At 40.8% G+C, this 21,906-nt stretch overlaps 1 protein-coding gene across 5 annotated transcripts in view; it reads left to right on the top strand.

Moving 5' to 3' along the window:
* Positions 1 to 718: 718 nt before the first annotated feature.
* SIDT1 (SID1 transmembrane family member 1) overlaps positions 719 to 21,906 on the top strand; it is a 103,421-nt gene continuing 82,233 nt past the window's right edge. Inside the window, exons 1-2 of one of the 5 annotated variants that reach the window (XM_061167198.1) lie at positions 720 to 970; positions 1,085 to 1,653. In XM_061167198.1, coding sequence (XP_061023181.1) covers positions 1,444 to 1,653 — 210 coding nt within the window. In that variant the 5' untranslated portion in view covers positions 720 to 970; positions 1,085 to 1,443. Of the gene's footprint in view, positions 1,654 to 21,906 lie in introns of all 5 variants that reach the window. The other 4 variants (XM_061167202.1, XM_061167200.1, XM_061167199.1 and 1 more) reach the window with 4 other exon arrangements.

Raw genomic sequence — 21,906 nt, 5'->3', positions numbered from 1 at the left:
CTGCATTGTTTTCTGATCACACAGTTACAACTGTATATCAAATGTATCACACTAATTTTTTGATGTTTTAATAAATTGTAGGAATTCAATGAGGTTTAAAAAAGAGAGAAACCCTTTCCATTGAATGATAAATGCTGGGATTTTAATCTGCAATCTTAACTCTTGGAACATGATCTTTTTTCTTCTTTGTGGCTTCTTTTTTTAATGTTCCTACAGGTTGATTTCAATTATATTCTCTTCCAGTTTACAAATAACTTGAAGCTGAAATGAAACAGAGTCCTCCTGAACTGGGATTATCTGGTGCTCTAAAAGGACTTGCTGGAGATCCTCTCCTCACTCCACTCTTTTTTTTTTTTTTTTTTTAATTTTACTTTATTTTTAAATCAAGGATAATTACTTTACAATATCGTGTTGGTTTCAACCCACTCTTGACCTGCCTCTTCATTGTTTAAATTGAATCTCCTAATTTTTGCCTGAAGGGTATTTCCTTTTGTTTTGGGGTTGTGGTTTCTCTCCTGAAAAACAATACAGAATCCTGGGGATTCTGCCAATCTGAGAGTCACTGCGGAGACAAAGTAGACCCGAAATTGGAGCAGATTGTGTGTCCTCTGCACAAACCCAGTTGCTCTGGTCTTCTTGACAACTTCCGGAACTCGACTTACGGCAGTGTTAAGGCTGTTTTCTTTACCATATTTATTTTTTTATGACTGTACATATTTACATATGTTCCGTATGGCGAGGGAGAGAAAAAGTGATGACGTGAGGTTCCTTGAGATTAGGAGGTGATAAGGAAATAAAGCAGGTGACTGGGAAGGGAGAACTGGGAATTCTGTAAGAGAAGGGAGACTTGAGAGTTAATAACCATCTCTCAGACGAGCAGGAGTTCTCTGCAGGTAGCAGACTGGAAATGCGGACTCGTGCACCCTCTTGGACAGGCTCTGTTGCTTTCTGTTCCTTCGCTTGCAGGAAGGTGCATATTTATTTAAAACGGATTGAATTTCCTGCTCAATGGCTGGTCTTGATTCCTCAAGACTAGTGGGTATTTCCTTTTAATGTTTCCAATTCTGTTTTTTTTCTTTTTGAGGTTGAGGGGGAAGAGATCGGTTGAAATTCTGGTTGGCTAAGTGAGAGATTCTCAGAAATGAGAAAAGGGGGAGGAAACGGACTTAGAAGGCGGCAGGAGCCCCCGGTCGCCCCCCTTTGCTGTGCACCCACTACCTCCGCCTGGTGACCTGCCGTGGAGACCCCAGGAGGCTGCATAAATATTTGATCAGCCTTTCGCCAGCGCGTTGCCAGCACTCGTCGGCGGGACTTGCCAGGCATTGCCAGCGCCGCGCTGAAGACAGCGCCGTGGCCGCCGGGGTCTTTGGGAGGACCAGCTCTGCGCTCGCCCCCTCCCCCCGGGCTTCTGGGCTTGGCGGCGGCCGGGCCGCGGCGCCCACCATGCACGGTTGCACGCGGCTGGCGCTGCTCTGCGCGTTGCCCTGGCTTCTGCCGGCGGTGGCACCCGGGCGCCCCTCACCACCCGCAGCGCTACGCCGCGACCCTCGCAACCCCGCCAGGGGTGCAAAGTTCGATCACATCTACAGCGGGGTGGTGAGCCTCCCCACCGAGAACATCTACTCCTTCAACTACACCAGCCAGCCCGGCCAGGTAAGACACTCGCTCTCCGCGCTCCCAGGAACTTGCCCCGCCGCTGCTCTGGGTCTCCGGGGAGTCGACCTCGGGAGACCTCAGGGACCATGGAACCATCGTTCCCTTTCTCCTTCAAAGCTGTCACTGCCCGAGCTGCCGCATCCTCTGCCACCGGCCTCGGGGACAACTTCGCCTCCCCTCGCGCCGCCCGGGCCTGGTCGCGGGCGTTACTGGGCTTTGCAGGGGCGCCGGTTCCCCGCACCTTCTGCGGGTCTCGGTCCCCTGACCGGCTCTTGTCTAGGGAGGTCACAATTTTTAAAGCTGAGAAGGAAAATGACCACACCTCTGTTCCCAAGCCCCCGTGAGGAAGGAACCTCATCTCTTTTGGTTGATTCTGTCAGACCCTTGTATTCCATAGCGCCTGGGGAGGGAGAGCTGCTCAGAATCTAAAATGGGAATGTGTGAGAATGGAAGAAAACTGAAGAACCTCTGTGTGTGTGCAAGAGCCACTGCCTGCGTTTCTGTATCCTCGTCACACGCATGTGCTTCAGAGAAGCCAGATGACCTGGTCAGAGATACCAGAGCTGAAGCCCTCAGCCAATCTATGGAGGTTTTGAGTTTATTTAAGGATGGATAATTGAGTGCAAGTTCTAGACCTATTTCTGACCAAAGTTGAGGTGAGACAAGGGAAGGAAAAGACTGTTCCAGCATCTATCCCTTTGACACATATACTCTGGTTGTACCATGTGAGAAAAAGGCATAGTTAGCTTACCCCCTCTAACACAGTGACCTTTGAGGCACAGCGGAAGAACTCCCCAGTCTACCTGCCTCCCATTCTTCTTCACATAAACGTCTATGAATGAATGTGTGTATGAATGTATACATTTGTATAAATGTATATGTATCCCTTGCTGTGCCAGCATTCCCGACTCCCTCTGGAAATTCAGAACCAGACTAAGATACCAAGATGTGCCTTCCTAACTCTCACTTAGGATAGAAACTCAGAAACCTGGTAGCTTGGAGTAGTGTTGAGCCAGAGGGACCACTGTGTCCATCACCACTCCCAGACATTTCCCCAGTGTGTGTACTGAGCAAGTGCTCCATCTAGTCTGGCACCAGATCCTAAGCTTGGTCTTCACCATGGACCATGTCACCATATTCTTACCCTGTCCTGTCCCCCACGGACCTTCAGGTTGTACACCCTAAAGTGAGCAGAGTGGTTATGTGCACAGCCATTCCACTGTAGACAAGAGGGGGAGAGTGTCAGTTTTTACTCCTTACATTCTTCCTAACCCAGTTCTTCTGGTTGGGTGTGCTATATGGGTCATCTGACATTGCATTGAAGTATGTTCCCAGCCCTGTTACTGGCTCAGAAAAAATAAAAGTCTGAAAAATCCCATGATCTCTGGGGTGTACTGTCAGTTTCCCTCTAAATCATTGGTAAGGAAACTCAAATGACAGATGCAGAGTAAGATCTAGCATCAGGCTTTAATAGTTCTTACACTTCCGCTTAGAGATAGAGTGACATTTTTTTTTTAGCTGTTGTTTGAACCTTTTTACCCATAGTATTCAGTGAGTTCCTCTACCACAGCACAAGTCACACTGTTTGCAGTTAGGGTCACCTACTTGACACTCCCAGAAAACCATGAGATACTGATACTTTTCTGTATCTGTATTGCTACATTCTCTCCACCCTAGTACCTAGCACAGTGCTTGGCACAACAGTTTACTAATGTTTTTGAAAAAATGAATAAACAGGTAGAAAAAAAACTTAAGGAATCTTTAGGCTACAACTAAATAAAATATATGCTTTTTAGTAGGTTGACTGTGAGATCATTTCAGATAAAAATGAAATTTTAAAAAATTGTTCTGAGGTTATGCTCTTCCTATTTTGCCTTTATGTATACTAAAATGTCCTTTATTTTGTGAAACAATGGTGATAATTAGTTTTTAAAATATCTTTGCATGATGCAATAAAAAGCTGACAGTCACTAAATTTTACTAGTCTGGGAAATACAGTGGGGGACCATGGGACTCAAGTATTTTAATTATTTTAATGCCAATATGGAATAATATGAACCAAATGTCCTCAAATCGTACAGCCTTCTGAAACTTCTCTTTAATGTGCAAATAAGACAGTGGAACCCTCAATCCACTTACTTCGGAAAATTTCCCTTCTCTCTCTCCAGTCCAGTATTCCAAATGCTTTCTCCAGAGATGTCATTTTTCTGACCTAGCCATCCAAACCATTATTCTGTTTCTCTGGGTGGCTTCCTCTCTTCTTTGGTCCCTTTTGCCCTGTTTTGGAAACCAGCACCCCCTTCTTATAATACCATGAACAGAATCCAATTGGATATAGCAGAATTTTACTGAAGGTTTGGAATAGCATGAGGGAACTGAATAGTTGAGTAGGTGATAGATTAAATCAGAAAGTAGGTGACAGACTTTATTTTTTGGGCTCCAAAATCACTGCAGATGGTGACTGCAGTCATGAAATTAAAAGATGCTTGCTCCTTGGAAGAAAAGTTACAACCAACCTAGACAGCATATTAAAAAGCAGAGACATTACTTTGCAAACAAAGGTCCATCTAGTCAAGGCTATGGTTTTTCCAGTAGTTATATATGGATGTGAGAGTTGGACTATAAAGAAAGCTGAACACCAAAGAATTGATTCTTTTGAACTGTGGTGTTGGAGAAGATTCTTGAGAGTCGCTTGGACTGGAAGGAGATCCAACCAGTCCATCCTAAAGGAAATCAGTCCTGAATATTCATTGGAAGGACTGATGCTGAAACAGAAACTCCTATACTTTGGCTACCTGATGTGAACTGACTCATTGGAAAAGACCCTGATGCTGGGAAAGATTAAAGGTGGGAGAAGAAGGGGATGACAGAGATGGTTGGATGGCATCACTGACTCAATGGATATGAGTTTGAGTAAACTCTGTGAGTTGGTGATGGACAGGGAGGCCTGGTGTGCTGCAGTCCATGGGGTCGGAAAGAGTCAGACACAACTGAGCAACTGAACTGAACTGAGGGGATAGACTGAATCAATACGTAATAGATGAAACCTAGGACTTCCCTGGTGGTCCAGTGGTTAAGAATTCTACTGCCAGTGCAGGAGACATGGGTTCGATCCCTGTTCTGGGAAGATTCCACATGCCAAGGAGCATTGAAGCTGATATGCCATAACTACTACACCAAGCTCTGGAGCCCATTCTTTGCAACAAGAGAAGCTACCACAGTAAGAAGTAAGAATCCCACTTCTTACCACAGTAAGAAGCTCACCTCAACTAGAGAAAGCCTGCGCACAGCAACAAAGACCTGGTGCAGCCAAAATTAAATAAATAAATTAAAAAAATTTTTAAATATACCCTTTTAAAAAATCTGAAATCTAAGCAATGCTGTCATAACAATTTACCAGCTATTCCCCCCACCAGAAGAAATGTCAAGATAGTAGCACTATTTTCCAAACCCTGGCTTGTTACCACCTTCTTGGCCACCCATCACCCCACATGCTGGCCTCTCAGTCTCTAAATTTTTGTTACTGTCTCACATCAAGCAGTTTTGCCTCCATCACCAACTCCACACTCACTAAAGAACTCTGTTAAATAAAGATCTATGAATCCAAGAGCAGAAGCTTGGCCATGACCTTTTTCCTTTAGCCCAAGCAAAGTTTTGATCAGGGCTCTTTCTCCTGCACAGGTCATTTCCCATCTACTCCTCTTCAGTACAACTAAGAATTTGGTTTAGACGTAGGTATATTCTAATTGGAAAAATGAAAAACATTGAAAGAAATACATAGAACAGTGTTTATATTTGTGCTGGTGGACACAAAGATTTTTACTTTGAAAAGACTAATCATCATTAAAATTACACTGGATATTTCCTATAAATACATATCTGAAAATACTGATTATAATGCTGTAAGTAAAAGAAGAAGAAATTAAAGCAATGTGGTTAAGTGCCATCTAAAAGAATAAAAAAGAATTTGATTTAGAAATAAAAAGGCTAGTTTCTAATTTCATTTTATCTTCCTTATCTCGTCAAGCCATTGATAGGTTTGCCATTACTTTTCCTTTAGCTTGGAAGAGAAAGACTATTCTAAGTTTAGACTTTGGTGGAGAGACAAAACTGCCATGGGAGACTTTGTTCCTAATCTTTCCTGTCAGCCACTGCATCTCCCATACCAAACTCTGTCTCCCAGAACTATTCAGCCAAGTGTGTCATGCTAATCAGCTAAGCAAGCACCAGGAAAAGTCCTACATGCCTTCCAGGCAAAGTAATGTAAATATTCAGTTGCCATTAAAAGAAAAACCACTGAAAGAATGGAGTGACTGGTTTAAAAAATAATAATGAAAATAACTATTTAAGGTATAGGTTAGGTAAGATCATGGTTCCTTTCAGTTCCCTGGAGGGGCAGTGTCTGGAGACTCCCTTTAAGGGGCGAGGATTTCATTGTTTCAGTCAGGGTGTTCTATAATCACGAGACTGGGTGGGGCCAAACCAGAAGGAAATCACCTTGTTGAGAAAGTTGCCAGGGATATGTTTGACTTGGACATAGAGCTTAAAAGGTTTATTAGACATGAGAATCTCTTGTAGAAACAGGTGGTGACAGCAATCAGATATTTCTGTTTGAGCCAGATGGTGATAAGAAGGCTTTAAATAAAAGTCTGAGCATCACCCAGCAAGAGGTCTTCTCTTTCAGTAACAGAATTCATCGCGTGCTATAGATTTTTGAATTTGGAATGTTTCCCTGGACATACTTTGTTTATTAAACTGAGGCATTTATTTTTTAATGACATAAACATTTCTATGCCTAAGGAACAAAGCTTGACTTTATTAATATCTAGCAGTATCTAGAACCAATTATAGCAACCTTTCAGATCCTGATTCAAAAAGCCTATCCAGTTCTCATGAACAATGAAATATATATCAGGACATCGCAGGACTAACTTTTAGTTATGTATATTACTACTTACAAAGAAGCATTTAAAATCTTGATGCCTCAGCTCTCCCCATCTTGTCTGTCTCCCCCTGTGTTCTATATATCCTGCAGCAGAGAAGCCTGTTCTACTGTCCTCCCACACCTCCTTGCTGAACTGGACTGGTGCTTGTGTGTGAAGAGAGAGTCATCTCATTAGCACAGTATCTGGGTGGCTGGTTACTGTCTCAGTCAGCACGGACTGTTAGAGTACCACAGATGGTGCCTTAGAAAACAAACACTGATTTCTCACAGTTCTGAAGGCTGGGAAGTCCAAGATCAAAGTGTTAGCAGACTTGCATGTGGTGAGAGCTGACTTCCGGGCTTGTAAACAGCACTTACAGATGTGTCCTCACGTAGCCCAGACAGCAGAGAGAGAAACAAGCTCTCTCCTGTCTCTTCTCTATTTCTCTCTCTCTCTCTCTTTTTTTTTTACTTTAAAAAATATTTATTTATTTGGCTCTGATGGGTTTTAGATGTAGCACTCCAGATCTCTAGGTGCAGTATAGAGGATCTACTTCCCTGACCAGGGATCGAACCCAGGCCCCATGCCTTGGGAGCATAGAGTCTTAGCCACTGGATCACCAGGAAAGTCCCTCTCCTGTCTTTTCTTATAAGGGCACTAATTCCATCCTAAGGACTCTAACCGCATGATCTAATTACCTTCCAAAGGCCCTGCCTCCAAATTCTGTCACCCTGGGGATTAGGCTTCAGCTGGTGAATTTGAGGAGAGAGGGTACACAAACATTCAGTCCATAGGGTTACCTCTCACTTTTTCCTGTGTGGCTCTGAAAAAAAAGTATTGACATGTCTTAAGGGTGTTTAAGAGGCTGACATTACTCCAGTTAGGAGTCTGATCTTATGGAGGACCCATGTTCTGCCTGCCTTGACCTGATAGTCGTATGCTAAACTGTATAATGAATTCTGTGTGTGCTGTCCAATATTTTAGCCACTATACACACATGATTATCAAGCATTTGAAATGTGACTAGTTACAAAATGAGATGTGCTATGTAGAACACACACCAGATTTTGAAGACATTGTGAAATAAACAACATAAAATGTGTCATTAATATTTTATTGATCAAATATTTTTATATATTCAGTTAAATAAAATACATCAATAAAATTAACTTCACCTGTTTCTTTGTATGTTCTTATTGTAGCTTCTAGAAAATTTGAAAGCAAAATGCGACTCATATTATATTTTTTTTGGACAGCACTGGTCCCAGGACTATAAGACTTTAGAGAAGTCATACATTCTACAGATAATTTTGTTGGAGGAAATGAGGCTTGAAAAGGTCAAAATAGATAAGTAGAACTTGGATACGCACAAAGAAAGGGGAAGGGCTGTTCAGATACAGAAGTATATGTCCTATTTCTTCTTTGGCAAGACTGCCATCAGAGGTGGGAGTAATATATATTCCTACCAGGCGACACATAATGTCTAGTCTCTTCTTGTGATGACAGCCACCATTGATCATGATTGTCTAGTTTCATTAATTCATTAGGAACAGTAAGATAATGTTGAATTATGTCATTTATTTTTTCATTTCTGAGCCAGAATATTTTTTCTGTCTCTATGAATTTTTTAAATTGAAGAATGGTTAATTTACAACATTGTATTAGTTTCAAGTGTACAGCAAAATGACTCAGTTTTACATAGATATGTATATTCTTTTTCAGATTATTTTCCAGCATAGGTTATTATGAAATATTGAATGTAGTACCCTGTACTATATAGCAGGTCCTTGTTGTTTACCTACAATCTCTGGGTGGTGAGATTACAGAGAATTTTAATGTTCTTCTCTGTACTTTCCAAACATTTCACAATAAATACAATAAGCATTTTATAATAAAAGTAAAAAAATAATATTTTAATTTTACTCAAGGCAAGGGAAGCACTGACTGGGGAGGGGCAGTGTTTTGTCCTTGTGTGTTCTACCCTTATGTGTTTTTATCCCTTTAACTACATGTGATCCTTCAGCAAATTCTCTTGCCTCCCTGAACTTTATTTTTTCCACTGATGAGAAGATTGCAGTTCTGATCCTTATTCAAGAACTAAGGTTCTGTGTTCTGACTTTTTTTTTTAACCATGTATGAGATTGTAGATTTTTTGAATGTAGACTAGAAATTTCTTGCCAAAAAGATCATTTCTCTTTGTCATATAAAAGCAAGTAAATGGAAACTTTAAATTACTGCTTCCAAAAAATTACTCTTTTTTGTATGCTTTGAGGGGTTTCCCATAGGGCTCCTCGCTGCCTGGAAGTGGTTTTGTTTTGTTTTTTCCTTCTACCTCTGCTGCATGTGCTGAACTTGTTTTCCAATCAATTCCTTTTTGTTCTTTTCCGAGTACCACGTCAATAGGCTTGCTCTAGGTCTGGGTTTGGTTTTTCAGTTGTTATTTGGTTTGGGGTAGATTTTTACAGCGGTGATGGTCTCTTCTAAGGGAGTATTTTAGGTTCTCACACAGTTCACTGAGATTTTCTGCCTTTCTGCCTTGCCTAACTTGGTTTCCTTGTGTTAACCTGGTATATCCCCTAGGTCATTCCTGTCAGCTTGAGCTGAAGATACCATGAAACCTCTTTGTTGCTAGAAGTGCTAGCATTTCTTTCTTCATTTCAAATAGAAGTAATCACACCTTGTTGATACTATTACTCCTTGCCATGCAGCAACCCAGAGTATGTTAGCCAGCTCCTCCTGCATTGTGTAACACTGAAGCTGACTGAAGTTCCATGTCAACACATCAAGATGGTGCATTAATGATTTAAAGGCACATCTAATGAGCTATTAGAGTTGGGCCTCCCTACCCTTTCTGTTTATTTGTTAAGAAAAATATCAAATATATCATGGGCTACCAGATAATACATTCACAGTCCTTTCTATTTCGCTTAAAATAAAAATAAATTTATAAACACTGATTTTTTTCTTCTCTTGAATATTTTGAAAATGGAAACTTTGAGGTTTTCCAGTACATAGTTGGTAATACAAACCAAAAGAGAACTGAAGGACTTGTATTTTGCTCAAAACCTAAGATCAGCAATAAGAGCATCATATTCCATTAAGTCCTCAGCCTAAGATCCTTTGGTTTTTATATATGTTTCTCAGAACGTGTATAAAAATTGTATAGGAGAAGCAGTTGATTTACATGTTACAAGATAGCACTTCATTCCTAAAAAGCAAAGCTGAGTCTTATGTAGCAAATTTAAATTATATAGTAAATGTTATTAATAATAGCATTAGTTAAAATTAATTTGCTGTACTAATTAATTACTTCAAATTTTTATTCCCCTCACCCCCTCAGTCTATTTGAAGTGACAGTAATAGCCAAAGAAATTGATTTTACTACTGGCAAGAAGTTATATGCAGATGTTAATTTTGTTACAAGATTTGACAGGGAATTTTCAGTTGGTTGAACAAGAAGAGTGAGGCTGGCGTGAAGGTGTCATATTGAGAAAAGCGTGCAGAGAAAGCTGCATATAAGTTTTCTTTCCTGATAAGAAACTGGTAGAAATCCACTTCCCTGTCACAGTCCCCAAGACCTGGGACATTTTCTCTCTATCCCTGGTGGCTCAGTACTAAAGAATCTGCATATGATGCAGGAGCCATAGGAGACATGAGTTCAATCCCTGGGTTGGGAAGATTCTCTGGAGAAGGGCATGGCAACCCACTCCAGTATTCTTTCCTGGAGAATCCCTTGGACAGAGGAGCCTGGAGGGTTATAGTCCATGGAATCACAGAGTCAGACATGACTGAAGTGACCTCGCATGCATGAACCCCTGAAAAGCTCTTGAGGGGCTAGCTGTCAACCCATACTTTGAAGGAACTTTATTTTGGACCCAGCCTTCTACAGTTGATCCCAAGGATGGTTGGGATGTCAGTATATAATTACGGAAATATTGGCTATGTAAAAGTTAAGATCACCTATGTTTTGGTTAAACTTTAAAGTATTTGAATAAAATACTTATTTTCCAAAAATGGTGACAAAATTAAATTTTATCTAACATCATCAAGTAACATGTTGCCCTGAGTAAAAACATCTTTTGGCCTCCTGGGAACTTACACTTGATACTGTGAAGAGTATAGATAAAAATTAACCTCTCCTTCTGCCTAACCTGGGATGCAAAAGATTTTCAACTTTGTTAGCTTCCTCACTGTTCTCCTATATGTATATACTTTTAACTAAACTTTATTTTTCAAAGCAGTTTTAGGTTTATAGAAAAATTAAGCAGAAAATGCAGAGAGTTCCCATATATCCTCTCTCCACCCACACAGTTTCCCTTATTATTAATATCTTGCATTAGCATGGCACACTGACGATGAACTGATATTAATGTAATATTGATATCGTATTGACCTTAATTATTTATTAAAGTCCATAGTTTACATTAGGTTTACTTTTGGTGTTACACAGTTCTGTGGGTGCTGAGAAATGCATCATGTCATATATCCATCATTATGGTAGATTGTACAGAATAATTTCACTCCCACAAAAATCCTGTGTATTCTACCTACTCTTCCTTTCTTCCTTTTTCTCAGACCCCAGCAACCACTGATTTTCTTTACTCTTTTTAGTTTTGTTTTTCCAGAACGTCACATAGTTAACATCATACAGCATGTAGTCTTTTCAGACTTGCCTCTTTCATTTAGCAATATGCTTTCAAGGATCCTGCATATCTTTTCATGACTTGATAGCTTATTTCTTTTTAGTACTAAATATTCTATTGTTTGGATGTACCATAGTTTGTTTATCCATTCATCTGTTAAAGACATCATGGTTGCTTCCAATTTTTGGCAATTATGAATTAAGCTGCTGTAAACATTTGGGTGCAGATTTTGTGTGGACACAAGTTTTCAACTCATTTGAGTTACTACCCAGGAGCTTAATTTCTAGATCATATGGTAAGAGTATGTTTAGTTTTATAAAGAAACCTCTCAAACTTGTCTTCCCAAGTGGCTGTACCACTTTGCACTCCTACCAGGAATAAATGAGGATTCGTGTTCCACACCTTTATCTGCATCTTGTGTTGTCAGTGCTTTGGATTTCAGCCAGTCTGATAGGTGTAGGATGATATGTTATTGTTTTAACTTGCAACTTCCTAATAGCATATGTGGTTGAGTATCTTTTCATATGCTTATTTTCCATCTGCATATATTCTTTGGTGAGGCATCTTCTCAGATTTTTTGTTCCTTTTTAAACTGGGTTGTTTGTTTCCTCGTTGTTTTTTAAGTATTCTTTGTAGATTCTGGATAGCAGTCCTTTATCAGACACAAGTTTTGCAAATATTTTCCCCTCATCTGTGAGCTTATCTTCTTATTCTCTTAATAGTATTTTTTACAGAACAGTCATTCTTTAATGAATTACCAGTTATCAGTATTTTTCCCCATGAATCATGCCTTTGGTGTTGTATCTAAAAAGTTGTCATAAAATCTAAGGTCACCTAGATTTTCTCCTATGTTATCCTCTGGAAGTTTTATAGTTGAGAATTTCACATCTAGGTTTGTGATTCGTTTGGGGTAAGTGTGTGTGAAAGATGTAAGGTCTCTGTCTAGAATTTTATTTGGTTTTTGTTTTGCCTATGGTATCCAATTGTTCTAGCACCATTGTTGAAAAGACTGCCCTAGTATTTCAGTCTTACGTGTATATTTATGGCCTATCTTAGACCAAAGAGCTTAAAGCAACTCTCTTTTTAGGATTCATTGTCCTCACTATTGTTCCCAACCTTCCTCTCTGTTACCACCACCTCTAGTCTCTTGTTGCTCCTTTGCTTTATGTATCTTATGTCTCTCTGCTTTTTTCCATCCCTTTTGTCTTTCCAGTCTTCTGTGAACACTATCAGCCCAACAAGGTTCTTCCTCTTCTCTGGCTTTTTGACGCTTTGCTACTGGCAAAATATTCTTTCTCCTTCATTTCAGAAGATACACTTGTTGCTTCTTTCCTGATTCAGAGCCATGATGGATCCTCTCATTTACTGGAGAGCTGGTCTCTCAATTTTTAAGGTTTTGCTATAGAATTTTATTAATACCAGTGGTGGAGGATGAAGAACATATATTATTTGGGCACTCAGTGTATGTTTGTCTTGACTTCATGTGCTGTTTTTGCCTTTATTCATGCCAACAAGATTTTCCTTGTCAAGTTTGCTTAGCTTCAGAAATGTGTCATTGGGATTGCATTTGAGACTTTTTTCTATCCTTTCCAAAAAGAAATATAAAATATCCCCCAAAACCATAAAAAAGAGAAAATCGTAATTTAAACTTAAGACCTGAAAGGACCTTATAAATTACCCAATCTCTTCCTCTTAACAGGAGAGAAAACTGAGCTGGTAAAATAAATTACTTGTCCAAATTACGTAAATAGTTTGAAGCAAAGCCAGGAACATAACTTGGGTTCCTAAGGACATTTCCTTGGGATATTTCTATTAAAGCCTCCCACAAAAGCACATCTTTTATGATTATCAACAACAATAAACACAGTTTTTAAGAACTACAGTCATACTTCCACAGTTAGGTCGTTTGATCATACAATTTATGAGTTTTATGTCTGACTCCCTTACAATTACTGAAAATTGACACAAGAGAATTTTCATTTCTGTTTTTCTTCTAAGGATTATCTAAACATCTCTTTGTCTCTGTAAGTCAGGCAAGCAGCATTGACACTAAGTAAAACTGAATTTGACAAATTTCCTTCAGTGTTTCACAGAGCCACATCTGCCCACCAGCTGTGATCCTACCCTGACACCCTATGGACCAATCTTCATCTCTTTAGTGCTTTATCATCATTAATGCTGGGTTCCTTCTTTGCACAGACAGAGTGCAGCTTGGAGACCCAAGCAGTTAACCTGTTACCCTAAGGCAGTATTAATCCTGAGAACTGGTATTTCCAGATTCCCATTGAGTCTGGAAATAAGCTATGAAGATAAAGTATAGCAAACAGGAATAACTGACTATTCTGTCCCTTTAGATCTAACTGCCCTTTTGTGGATGAAGTGACTCACAGCTGTCTTAATTTACCTAACCAGTGGTATATATGATGCTCCCTCCCAAATTAGCATGTAAGTGCTCACCATTTTATTTCATCCTTTCTAATACTTACAAAAAAGGAATCCTGTATTTGTCCCCAAACTCTCCCCATATTGTCTTCACCAAGGGTAAAGAAATTAAAGATTTCTAGGAGAAGGACTGTGTTTATCTGGGTATTAAAGAGACAAATGTGGGGGATAATGAGAGAGGCAAACAGAGGGAAGTCTGGGTGTGCAGAGGTGGTTTAGGGTGATCTGTGGATAGTAAGGTTCAAGTTAGCTGCAGGGTATGAGTAAAGCAGACAGAGAAGGAAAGAGGGTATGTGGTCAGGCAAGGTTATTGGCTAGAGCAACAGAAATCAACTAACCAACATAAGCAGAAAAATAATTTACTAGACGGATATTGGGTAGCACCCAGCCTGAGTTCCTAAGCTCACACCAGAGTGACCAAGAGAGAATACACTGTAGAAATAACAACAGGCATGAAGCAGGAATGTTGTGGCCAGGATGCTCATCTAGGCACCACCACCTTTTCATCCATTAGATATGGTCACCCCTAGACCCTACTGTCATGGTCCCTACTGATGTCACTACTGGCAATGAATGCTAAACTCTCCCTTCATCTTGAATCATTTAATCACCATTGAAAGTACCAGGTGAGAGCATCCAACCATTTGAGCATGGGTCCTGTATCTGGCCTCTGTGGCATCTACAGGCACTCTTTCCTCCCACCAAACACACAAGTGCGATAGAGGGGAGGAAGTTCCTCTAAAAACAGGCAAGGCATTTGGATGCTGTTGCTGTTGTTTAGTTGCCAAGTCATGTCTGATTCTTTTGCGACCCCAAGGACTGTAGCCTGCCAGGCTCCTCTGTCCATTGGATTCTCCAGGCAAGAATACTGGAGTGCGTTGCCATGCCCTCCTCCAGAGGATCTTCCTGACCCAGGGACTGAACCCACATCTCTTTTGTCTCTGCATTGGCAGGTGGGTTCTTTATCACTAGCGTCACTATCAACCCCACCAAAGTTCTCATGGGGTGTCTCTAATGAGGATGTTTGTTGAAAGACAGCTACATGGACCCAGACATAAGTGATCAGGGACTGAAGGGAGGAGGTCTAGGCTAGCAAGGACTTCTGTCTTTGCCCATTTAATGAGAAGTATTTCATTTGAGCGTCAGAGTAGAACTCAAGTCATATATATATATATATATATATATATATATATATCGTCTCTGCCACAGTGTTTACTCCACAATAAGAAATAGTTTTGTCTCTTAAATATGGTCTTCCCTAAGATGTCTTCTGCTTGTCTCGGGAAATTTTCTTTGAAGATTTTGAAGAAGAAGATGTTTGCAGATGATTGGTTTTGTCTTGCTTAGGAAGCAGTTTACTTTAGGTTACACTTATGTTCTGACAATACATGTTTGAAATTATAAATGGCACCAGTCTGGAAATGAATACCACTACAGAAATACACAGCTGATAAGTGTCAGATCATAACTCTCACAATTATCACAGTTTTGTAGTGCTTTTCCATCATTAGAGCATTAATTAAGTAGGCCTCAGAATAGCTCTAGAAGAAGCATGCCTGCAGTGCAATCACTCAGAATATAAATAAAAGCCAGGGAGTAGCTTCTTGTGTTCTGCCTCAAATCAGAAAAATAATCATTTTTCCCTCTTTAACCCCCTCATAGGAGAAGGAGTAGAAGCAGGGAATAGAGAGACAAAGGAAAGATAAAGAGGAAAGAGGAATCAGACATAGAGATGAGCAGACCCGGATGCCTGAGAGGTGGGTGAATCAACAGAAACCCCTGGTTCTGTCCCAGAAGCCCAGGCTGGAGATGCCTCAACCTGAGGGAGGGCAGTGGGATGGAGGAGCTAAGGCAAAGGCTGTGAGAGGCCCTGGAGAGACAGAAGATGGCCAGCTCTTGGCGTGAGAGGCAAATGGCTGCCCACAGTTTACAAGGGGGGAGAGCTTTTGCATAGTGCTTTCTTGCCTTCTTTGGTTTGGTCCAGGTGGACTGACACCTGGCCTTGTCATCATCAGGAGGGAGGAAGCAAGCAGCACCCACCCGGGGATGCTGGCTTGTGGGATGATGTCTGTGGAGGCTAGAGGGGAGCAGGGTAACCACCGTGCCTATTGACCTGCTGACTCTGAGCAGCCCCTGCTTCCCCACCGCCGCCTTCTCAGGGTATAGGCCAGCGGGTCAGGATGGGAGCAGGAATGGTGGGGAGGCAGTGGGGGAGAGGGGTAGAAGTAAAATTGGTGGGGGAGACAAAGAACCTGGAGGGGTGATAATGGGTGTGGTCAACTTAGGGTCTCCACCCTTTCAGTGTCCACTGCTACACTGCACTCCCTTTGCATTTAGCTTCTCTCTTCTGAGGTTCTCACTACTACCTTAGGTGAATGGTACCTCAGAGAATCAGAGCTTATGGGAGAAAATAACAGATTTGCAGAGGGAACTAACATGAGAAACATCAACCTTTGTCAGATGTAGCAGAATTAATGAACAGGAAGAATATGGCATCATAATAAGCAAAGTGAATATCCTGGAAGAGATATGAATAGGAGGGCACTGTTCAAATGAAACAGGTTACAGTTATAATGATGAACCAACTGGACATTCCAGGTTTAAAAAATAACAAAGACCTCAGCAATGGGTTGAACATTAGAGTGAATGATAGATTAGAGAACTGGAGAATAAAGCTGGGAATCTACCTAAAGACATGTAGAAATTAAGGAGAAAAATTCAGAAATTGGGAAGGCAGACCCAAGCATGACATCAACATAATAGGGGTCTCACAGGAAGAAAACAAGTGGAGAGGAAGGAATATCTATAGAAATAATGCTGAAGAGTCAATAACAGCCATTTCCCTGACATCCTGGGGTGTTTTTAAGACTCGTGAAAAGTTACAACCTTAGCTGGACTACCTCCAGTCATATGAAAACAATAACTGTGGAGTATGTATTAGTGTTGTTAGTTGCTCAGGTGTGTCTGATTCTTTAAGACCCCATGGACTATAATCTGCCAGGCTCCTCTGTCCATGTGATTCTCTAGGCAAGAATACTGGAGTGAGTTGCCATTCCCTTCTCTCGGGGATCTTCTTGACCCAGGGACTGAACCTGGATCTCTTGCATTGCAGGCAGATTCTTTACCATCTGAGCCACAAGGGAACTAAGTGTCAAATACATGCTTGATTCCAAATATGTCACAGATAAAGTCCTCAAAGAGAGACAAAACAAATACATGGAACAATAAGCAAATATGAAACATGAAAATATGATGTAATTAAGTGCTAAATTGGGTAGTACAGTCCATACAGTTCATAAGTTTTATGATATTAAATGACGAGATTAAGGTGAATTAAGAGTCTTCCAGACATACCAGACTTGACACCAGTTCTTGTGGGGAAAAAAAAAAATCACAGAATTTCCCAAAATGTGTTCTGTGGAACATTGTTATGTGGAATAGTCTCAGTGCTACATGTGAAAGGGATTCCAAGTGTAGTGGAATTTGGTCATGTTTTGACTGCCCAGTATGTGAACCCCATTCCTGTATGTTTTGGGGAAGGCCCTCATTTCATGAGTCCTTGCTGGAGTAGAGCTCTTTCCACCAGGGAAGCAGAGCAGCAGGCGTCTGCTGTCCCACACCCACCAAGCCCAGATCTGGGCGTGTGTCCTCAGTGCTGCCTATCAGGTCTGCTTTCCCCAGACTGACGTGGAGCCAGTGATGCAGAGAGGCAGCTGTTCAGAAGCAACAGAGGCAGCACTGGGCATCCAGGAATGGTCATGGCAAAGGGTGGTAGCACTTAAAACCTCCCACAGGCTTTCTATTGTCCTTAGAATAAAGCTCCAACTTCCCTATTGTGACTTTAAGACTCTTCAGGACCATCATGGCCTTTCAGGACCTCACACTTCAGCAAACCCAGTTTTCCCTTAATCCTTCAGACTTGCATCTTGCCTTCTCTCTCTTTCTCTTTTTCTCTTTCCCTCCTTCCTCTCTTTTCTTCCTTGTGTCTGCTGTACTGTTCCCTTTGTTTGGACGTTTCTCTTGCTTTGTCTGCATTTTTCTGGTTAATTTCTATTCATCCTTTAGGAAGATATTTCCCAGAAAGTCTGTGCCATGCACTTCCACAGTAACTTGAATGTTAATGCACTTGCTTGTTGAATTGGCATTCCGTGTGCAAACATGGGATCTCAGTGAGGGCAAAGGCTACATCCACACTGCTTAGTAATGTATCTCCATGCCTGGGACAATGCCTGGCACAGGGTGGGGAGTCAAATATTTACTGAATGAACAAAGTCCATCCTAAAGGAGCTAGAATCTAGACCGTGTATTGTTCTATATTCCTAGCCTGCCAATTATTATATCTATCGTCATTGTTTTCTCATGTTTTTATTGGAATTTAAATGTTTAAAATAAAGAATCATAAGCCAAATGAGGAAAGAGTATATAAATGTATTTCTGTCCAGATGATTGCTGGCATAATGACATGGGTGATTCAAGGTCTGTAAAGCATGATTCTTAGGAGAGTGCTCTGAATACAAAATGCTGAGAATCTAAAATAGGAAATAAATACCTTCCAAGAGGTAAACTGCTCTTTTCGATGAGATGAACTAGCTCCTCCAGGAAAGCTGGAAGCCAAACTGTGAAAGGAAATTAATATCCTATGTGAGATGGACTAAACAACCTTCTCCTCTGCTGGGGTAGTTGGGCTCGTAAGTGTGTCTCCACATATGGAAAACAGTCAGTCAACAGCTGATTAACTGGTGAACGTGCAGGAGTGGGAAACTACTGTCCCAACCCAGAGCTGGGTAGGGCAGCTCTGCCTTCTACTCTGCCTGATACTCGGCAGGTCGCAGAACATGGTCACCCATAGTATAGGGAAATGGATAGTTTGGGTGTGATTGTTCCCATTCTACAGTTGAGGAAACTGAGAATTTAAGTGATTTGTCCAAAGTCACCCAGATAGTAGATGTAATATCAGAAATAAAATCCAGGTCTACGTATCTTTCTGCATTATAGCAGAGGTTTACAGAAGATGGTTTTCTAAGGCTGCATCAGGCTGCAGTAGTTATGAAACTCATGGACGAAATGCTTCATTTACTAGGACCTTCTAGCTTCTAATAAGAAAAGGATTCAGAACTGCAAGGTCACTTTTCTCCAGGGCAGCTCTTTTCACTCAATAGTCACATAATGGACTCTGCCAGCAGCCTGCCGTCATTCAGCATGAAGCTCTTGGCAGGGGGATACAGGTTGGAGATCAGCTGCTGGTCAGGAAAAGGTGCAGAGTCCTGGAGATTTCACTACTTAAAAAGTCTACAAATCTAATGTTACAGATTGATTTATGCCCTCCTCTCAAATAATGTTGAACTGCTAACCCCCAGGACCTGTGAATGTGATCTTAATGGGAAGAAGGGTCTTTGCAGATGTAGTTCGGTTAAGATGAGGTCATTAAGATGGGCCCTAATTCAATGTGACTGAAATCTTTGTAAAAAGAGAGAGATTTTGGACCCAGACATGCACAGAGAGGAGAACAGAATGTGGAACACATACACCAACAGAACACCATGATGACAGAGGCAGGGACTGCAATGATGCAGCTGCAAGCCAAGGAGCCTCAAGGATTGACCATCACCACCAGAATCACGAAAAGGCAAGAAAGGATTCTATCAGAGTCTCAGAGGGAGCATTGCCTGGCTCACATCATGATTTCAGATCTACTCTCTGGAACTTTGAGAGAAAACATTTTTGTTTTTTTTGTTTTGTTTTGTTTTTTTAATTTATTTATTTATTTTTTTTTTCAGTGGGTTTTGTCATACATTGACATGAACCAGCCATAGATTTACACGTATTCCCCATCCCGATCCCCCCTCCCACCTCCCTCTCCACCCGACTCCTCTGGGTCTTCCCAGTGCACCAGGCCCGAGCACTTGTCTCATGCATCCCACCTGGGCTGGTGATCTGTTTCACCATAGATAATATACACGCTAACCAGTTTGTGATACTTTCTTATGGCAGCCCTAGAAAATTCATACACCTAATAACACAGAATTCTAGGCTGGCACATTACTGTCCAGTGCAGTACTGGCTTCATCTTCATTTTCTTTTCCAGGGAAGAGCAATGAAGAAATGAGCCATGTTAATCAGACCAAAGATAATGTAAGGTTCTCCAGCCGGTGAAGAGAGAGAAAGAGACAGAGAGAGAGAGAGGGAGAGGGAGGCTGTAATCAGTGAAGTTAATATAAGCAGGTCAAGCACTAGTAAGGTCAGACTATAGCAAAATGATTCAGGAGAGCAATGAGGGTAAGTTTTGGAGACTGTTTGCCACATCCCTGAATAACAAAGAAGCTGTATACAGAATTCAATATACAGTGGTTAGGACCTAGCACTTTCACTGCCGGGGCTGGGGTTCAATCCCTAGTTGAGGAACTAAGATTCCACAAGTCATGCAGCCAAAACAAAAACAAAGAACCTGTATAAAATGTAAAAGTGACAGTTATTGCTCAGAAGTAGGCAAACACAAATGCTAGTGCACCAGGGCTTCTTGATGATGATGATGATAGTTGAAATATTTCATATGTATAAACAAGAATAGAAAATAACATAACAAATACTTATGTACCCACAACTTTAGGAAGCAAAAAGATTATCAGAATTCCCTACTTACCCCTGCCCATCCTCTTTCTTCATCCCCCAAAGTAACCATTATATGGATGTAATTTTTTTTTCCAGTGGGTTTTGTCATACATTGATATGAATCAGCCATAGAGTTACACGTATTCCCCATCCCGATCCCCCCTCCCACCTCCCTCTCCACCCGATTCCTCTGGATCTTCCCAGTGCACCAGGCCCAAGCACTTGTCTCATGCATCCCACCTGGGCTGGTGATCTGTTTCACCATAGATAATACACATGCTGTTCTTTCGAAACATCCCACCCTCACCTTCTCCCACAGAGTTCAAAAGTCAGTTCTGTACATCTGTGTCTCTTTTTCTGTTTTGCATATAGGGTTGTCGTTACCATCTTTCTAAATTCCATATATATGTGTTAGTATGCTGTAATGTTCTTTATCTTTCTGGCTTACTTCACTCTGTATAACGGGCTCCAGTTTCATCCATCTCATTAGAACTGATTCAAATGAATTCTTTTTAACAGCTGAGTAATATTCCATGGTGTATATGTACCACAGCTTCCTTATCCATTCATCTGCTGATGGGCATCTAGGTTGCTTCCATGTCCTGGCTATTACAAACAGTGCTGCGATGAACATTGGGGTGCACGTGTCTCTTTCCGATCTGGTTTCCTCAGTGTGTATGCCCAGAAGTGGGATTGCTGGATCATATTGGATGTAATTTTTCATAGGTCTCTTGATTTATGCACATCTTACAAGAAAGCAAGGACTGAAAGTTTTCTTTACCATTCTTTCAAGGACATTTATATAGTGAACACCTCAGAAGACAGAGATGGTATCCCCCTCTGGGGCAAAGGTCAGGCAGGCTTTCTGCCCATGTTGTGACCAGACTAATAAAGTCTTTGCCTCTAACCCAGGAGTCTGGATCTTCTATCAGTATTGATGAAACTGTGGCAAATGGGGTAAAGTCTCAGATTCTTCCAAGTTTTTTAAAACAATGGTCTTAAATTTGGTGTTTATTATTTCCATGTTTATATATGTATATATTTTATTAAAGACAGAAATATAGACAGACAAGTAGATAGATACTGTTTTGCTTATTTACAAAGTTTTTGTAAATAGGATCATGCAGTATGCATCCTTCAGCAACTTTCTCTTAATTTATCTCCTTTAGTTTTTCATACTCATCCATATTCTAGTTCATTCATTTCATTCTTGTTGATGACTCCTTGTGAGTATGTAAGAGTTTTCCTTGTGTATAAACTTAGGAGGGGAAATGCTAGAATGTAATGTGAAACCATCTTCAGCTTTAGTACATATTGCCAATTTGCTCTCTGATATGGTTATACCAAACATTTTCATAAGCAATATGCAAGAGTTCCTATTTTTCTCCATTCTTGAAATGGTATTTCATACTTTTGTCTTTACCTATCTGATGAGTATAAAGTTTTCCCTATCTGATGAGTATAAAGTTTTCCCATCTTTTCACATGTTCTTTGGTCATTCTTCTCTTCAGTTGATGTTTATATTCTTTACCCATTTTTTTCCATTGGGTTATTGTGTTTTTCTATGAGTTTTCAGGATTCTTTATATATTCAAGATACTGATGCTTTGTCTGTTATATATGTACAAATAA

This window comes from Dama dama, chromosome 19, assembly GCF_033118175.1.
Source record: "Dama dama isolate Ldn47 chromosome 19, ASM3311817v1, whole genome shotgun sequence".
Taxonomy (NCBI): Eukaryota; Metazoa; Chordata; class Mammalia; order Artiodactyla; family Cervidae; genus Dama; species Dama dama.
This window is presented reverse-complemented; position numbering and strand designations above follow the sequence as displayed.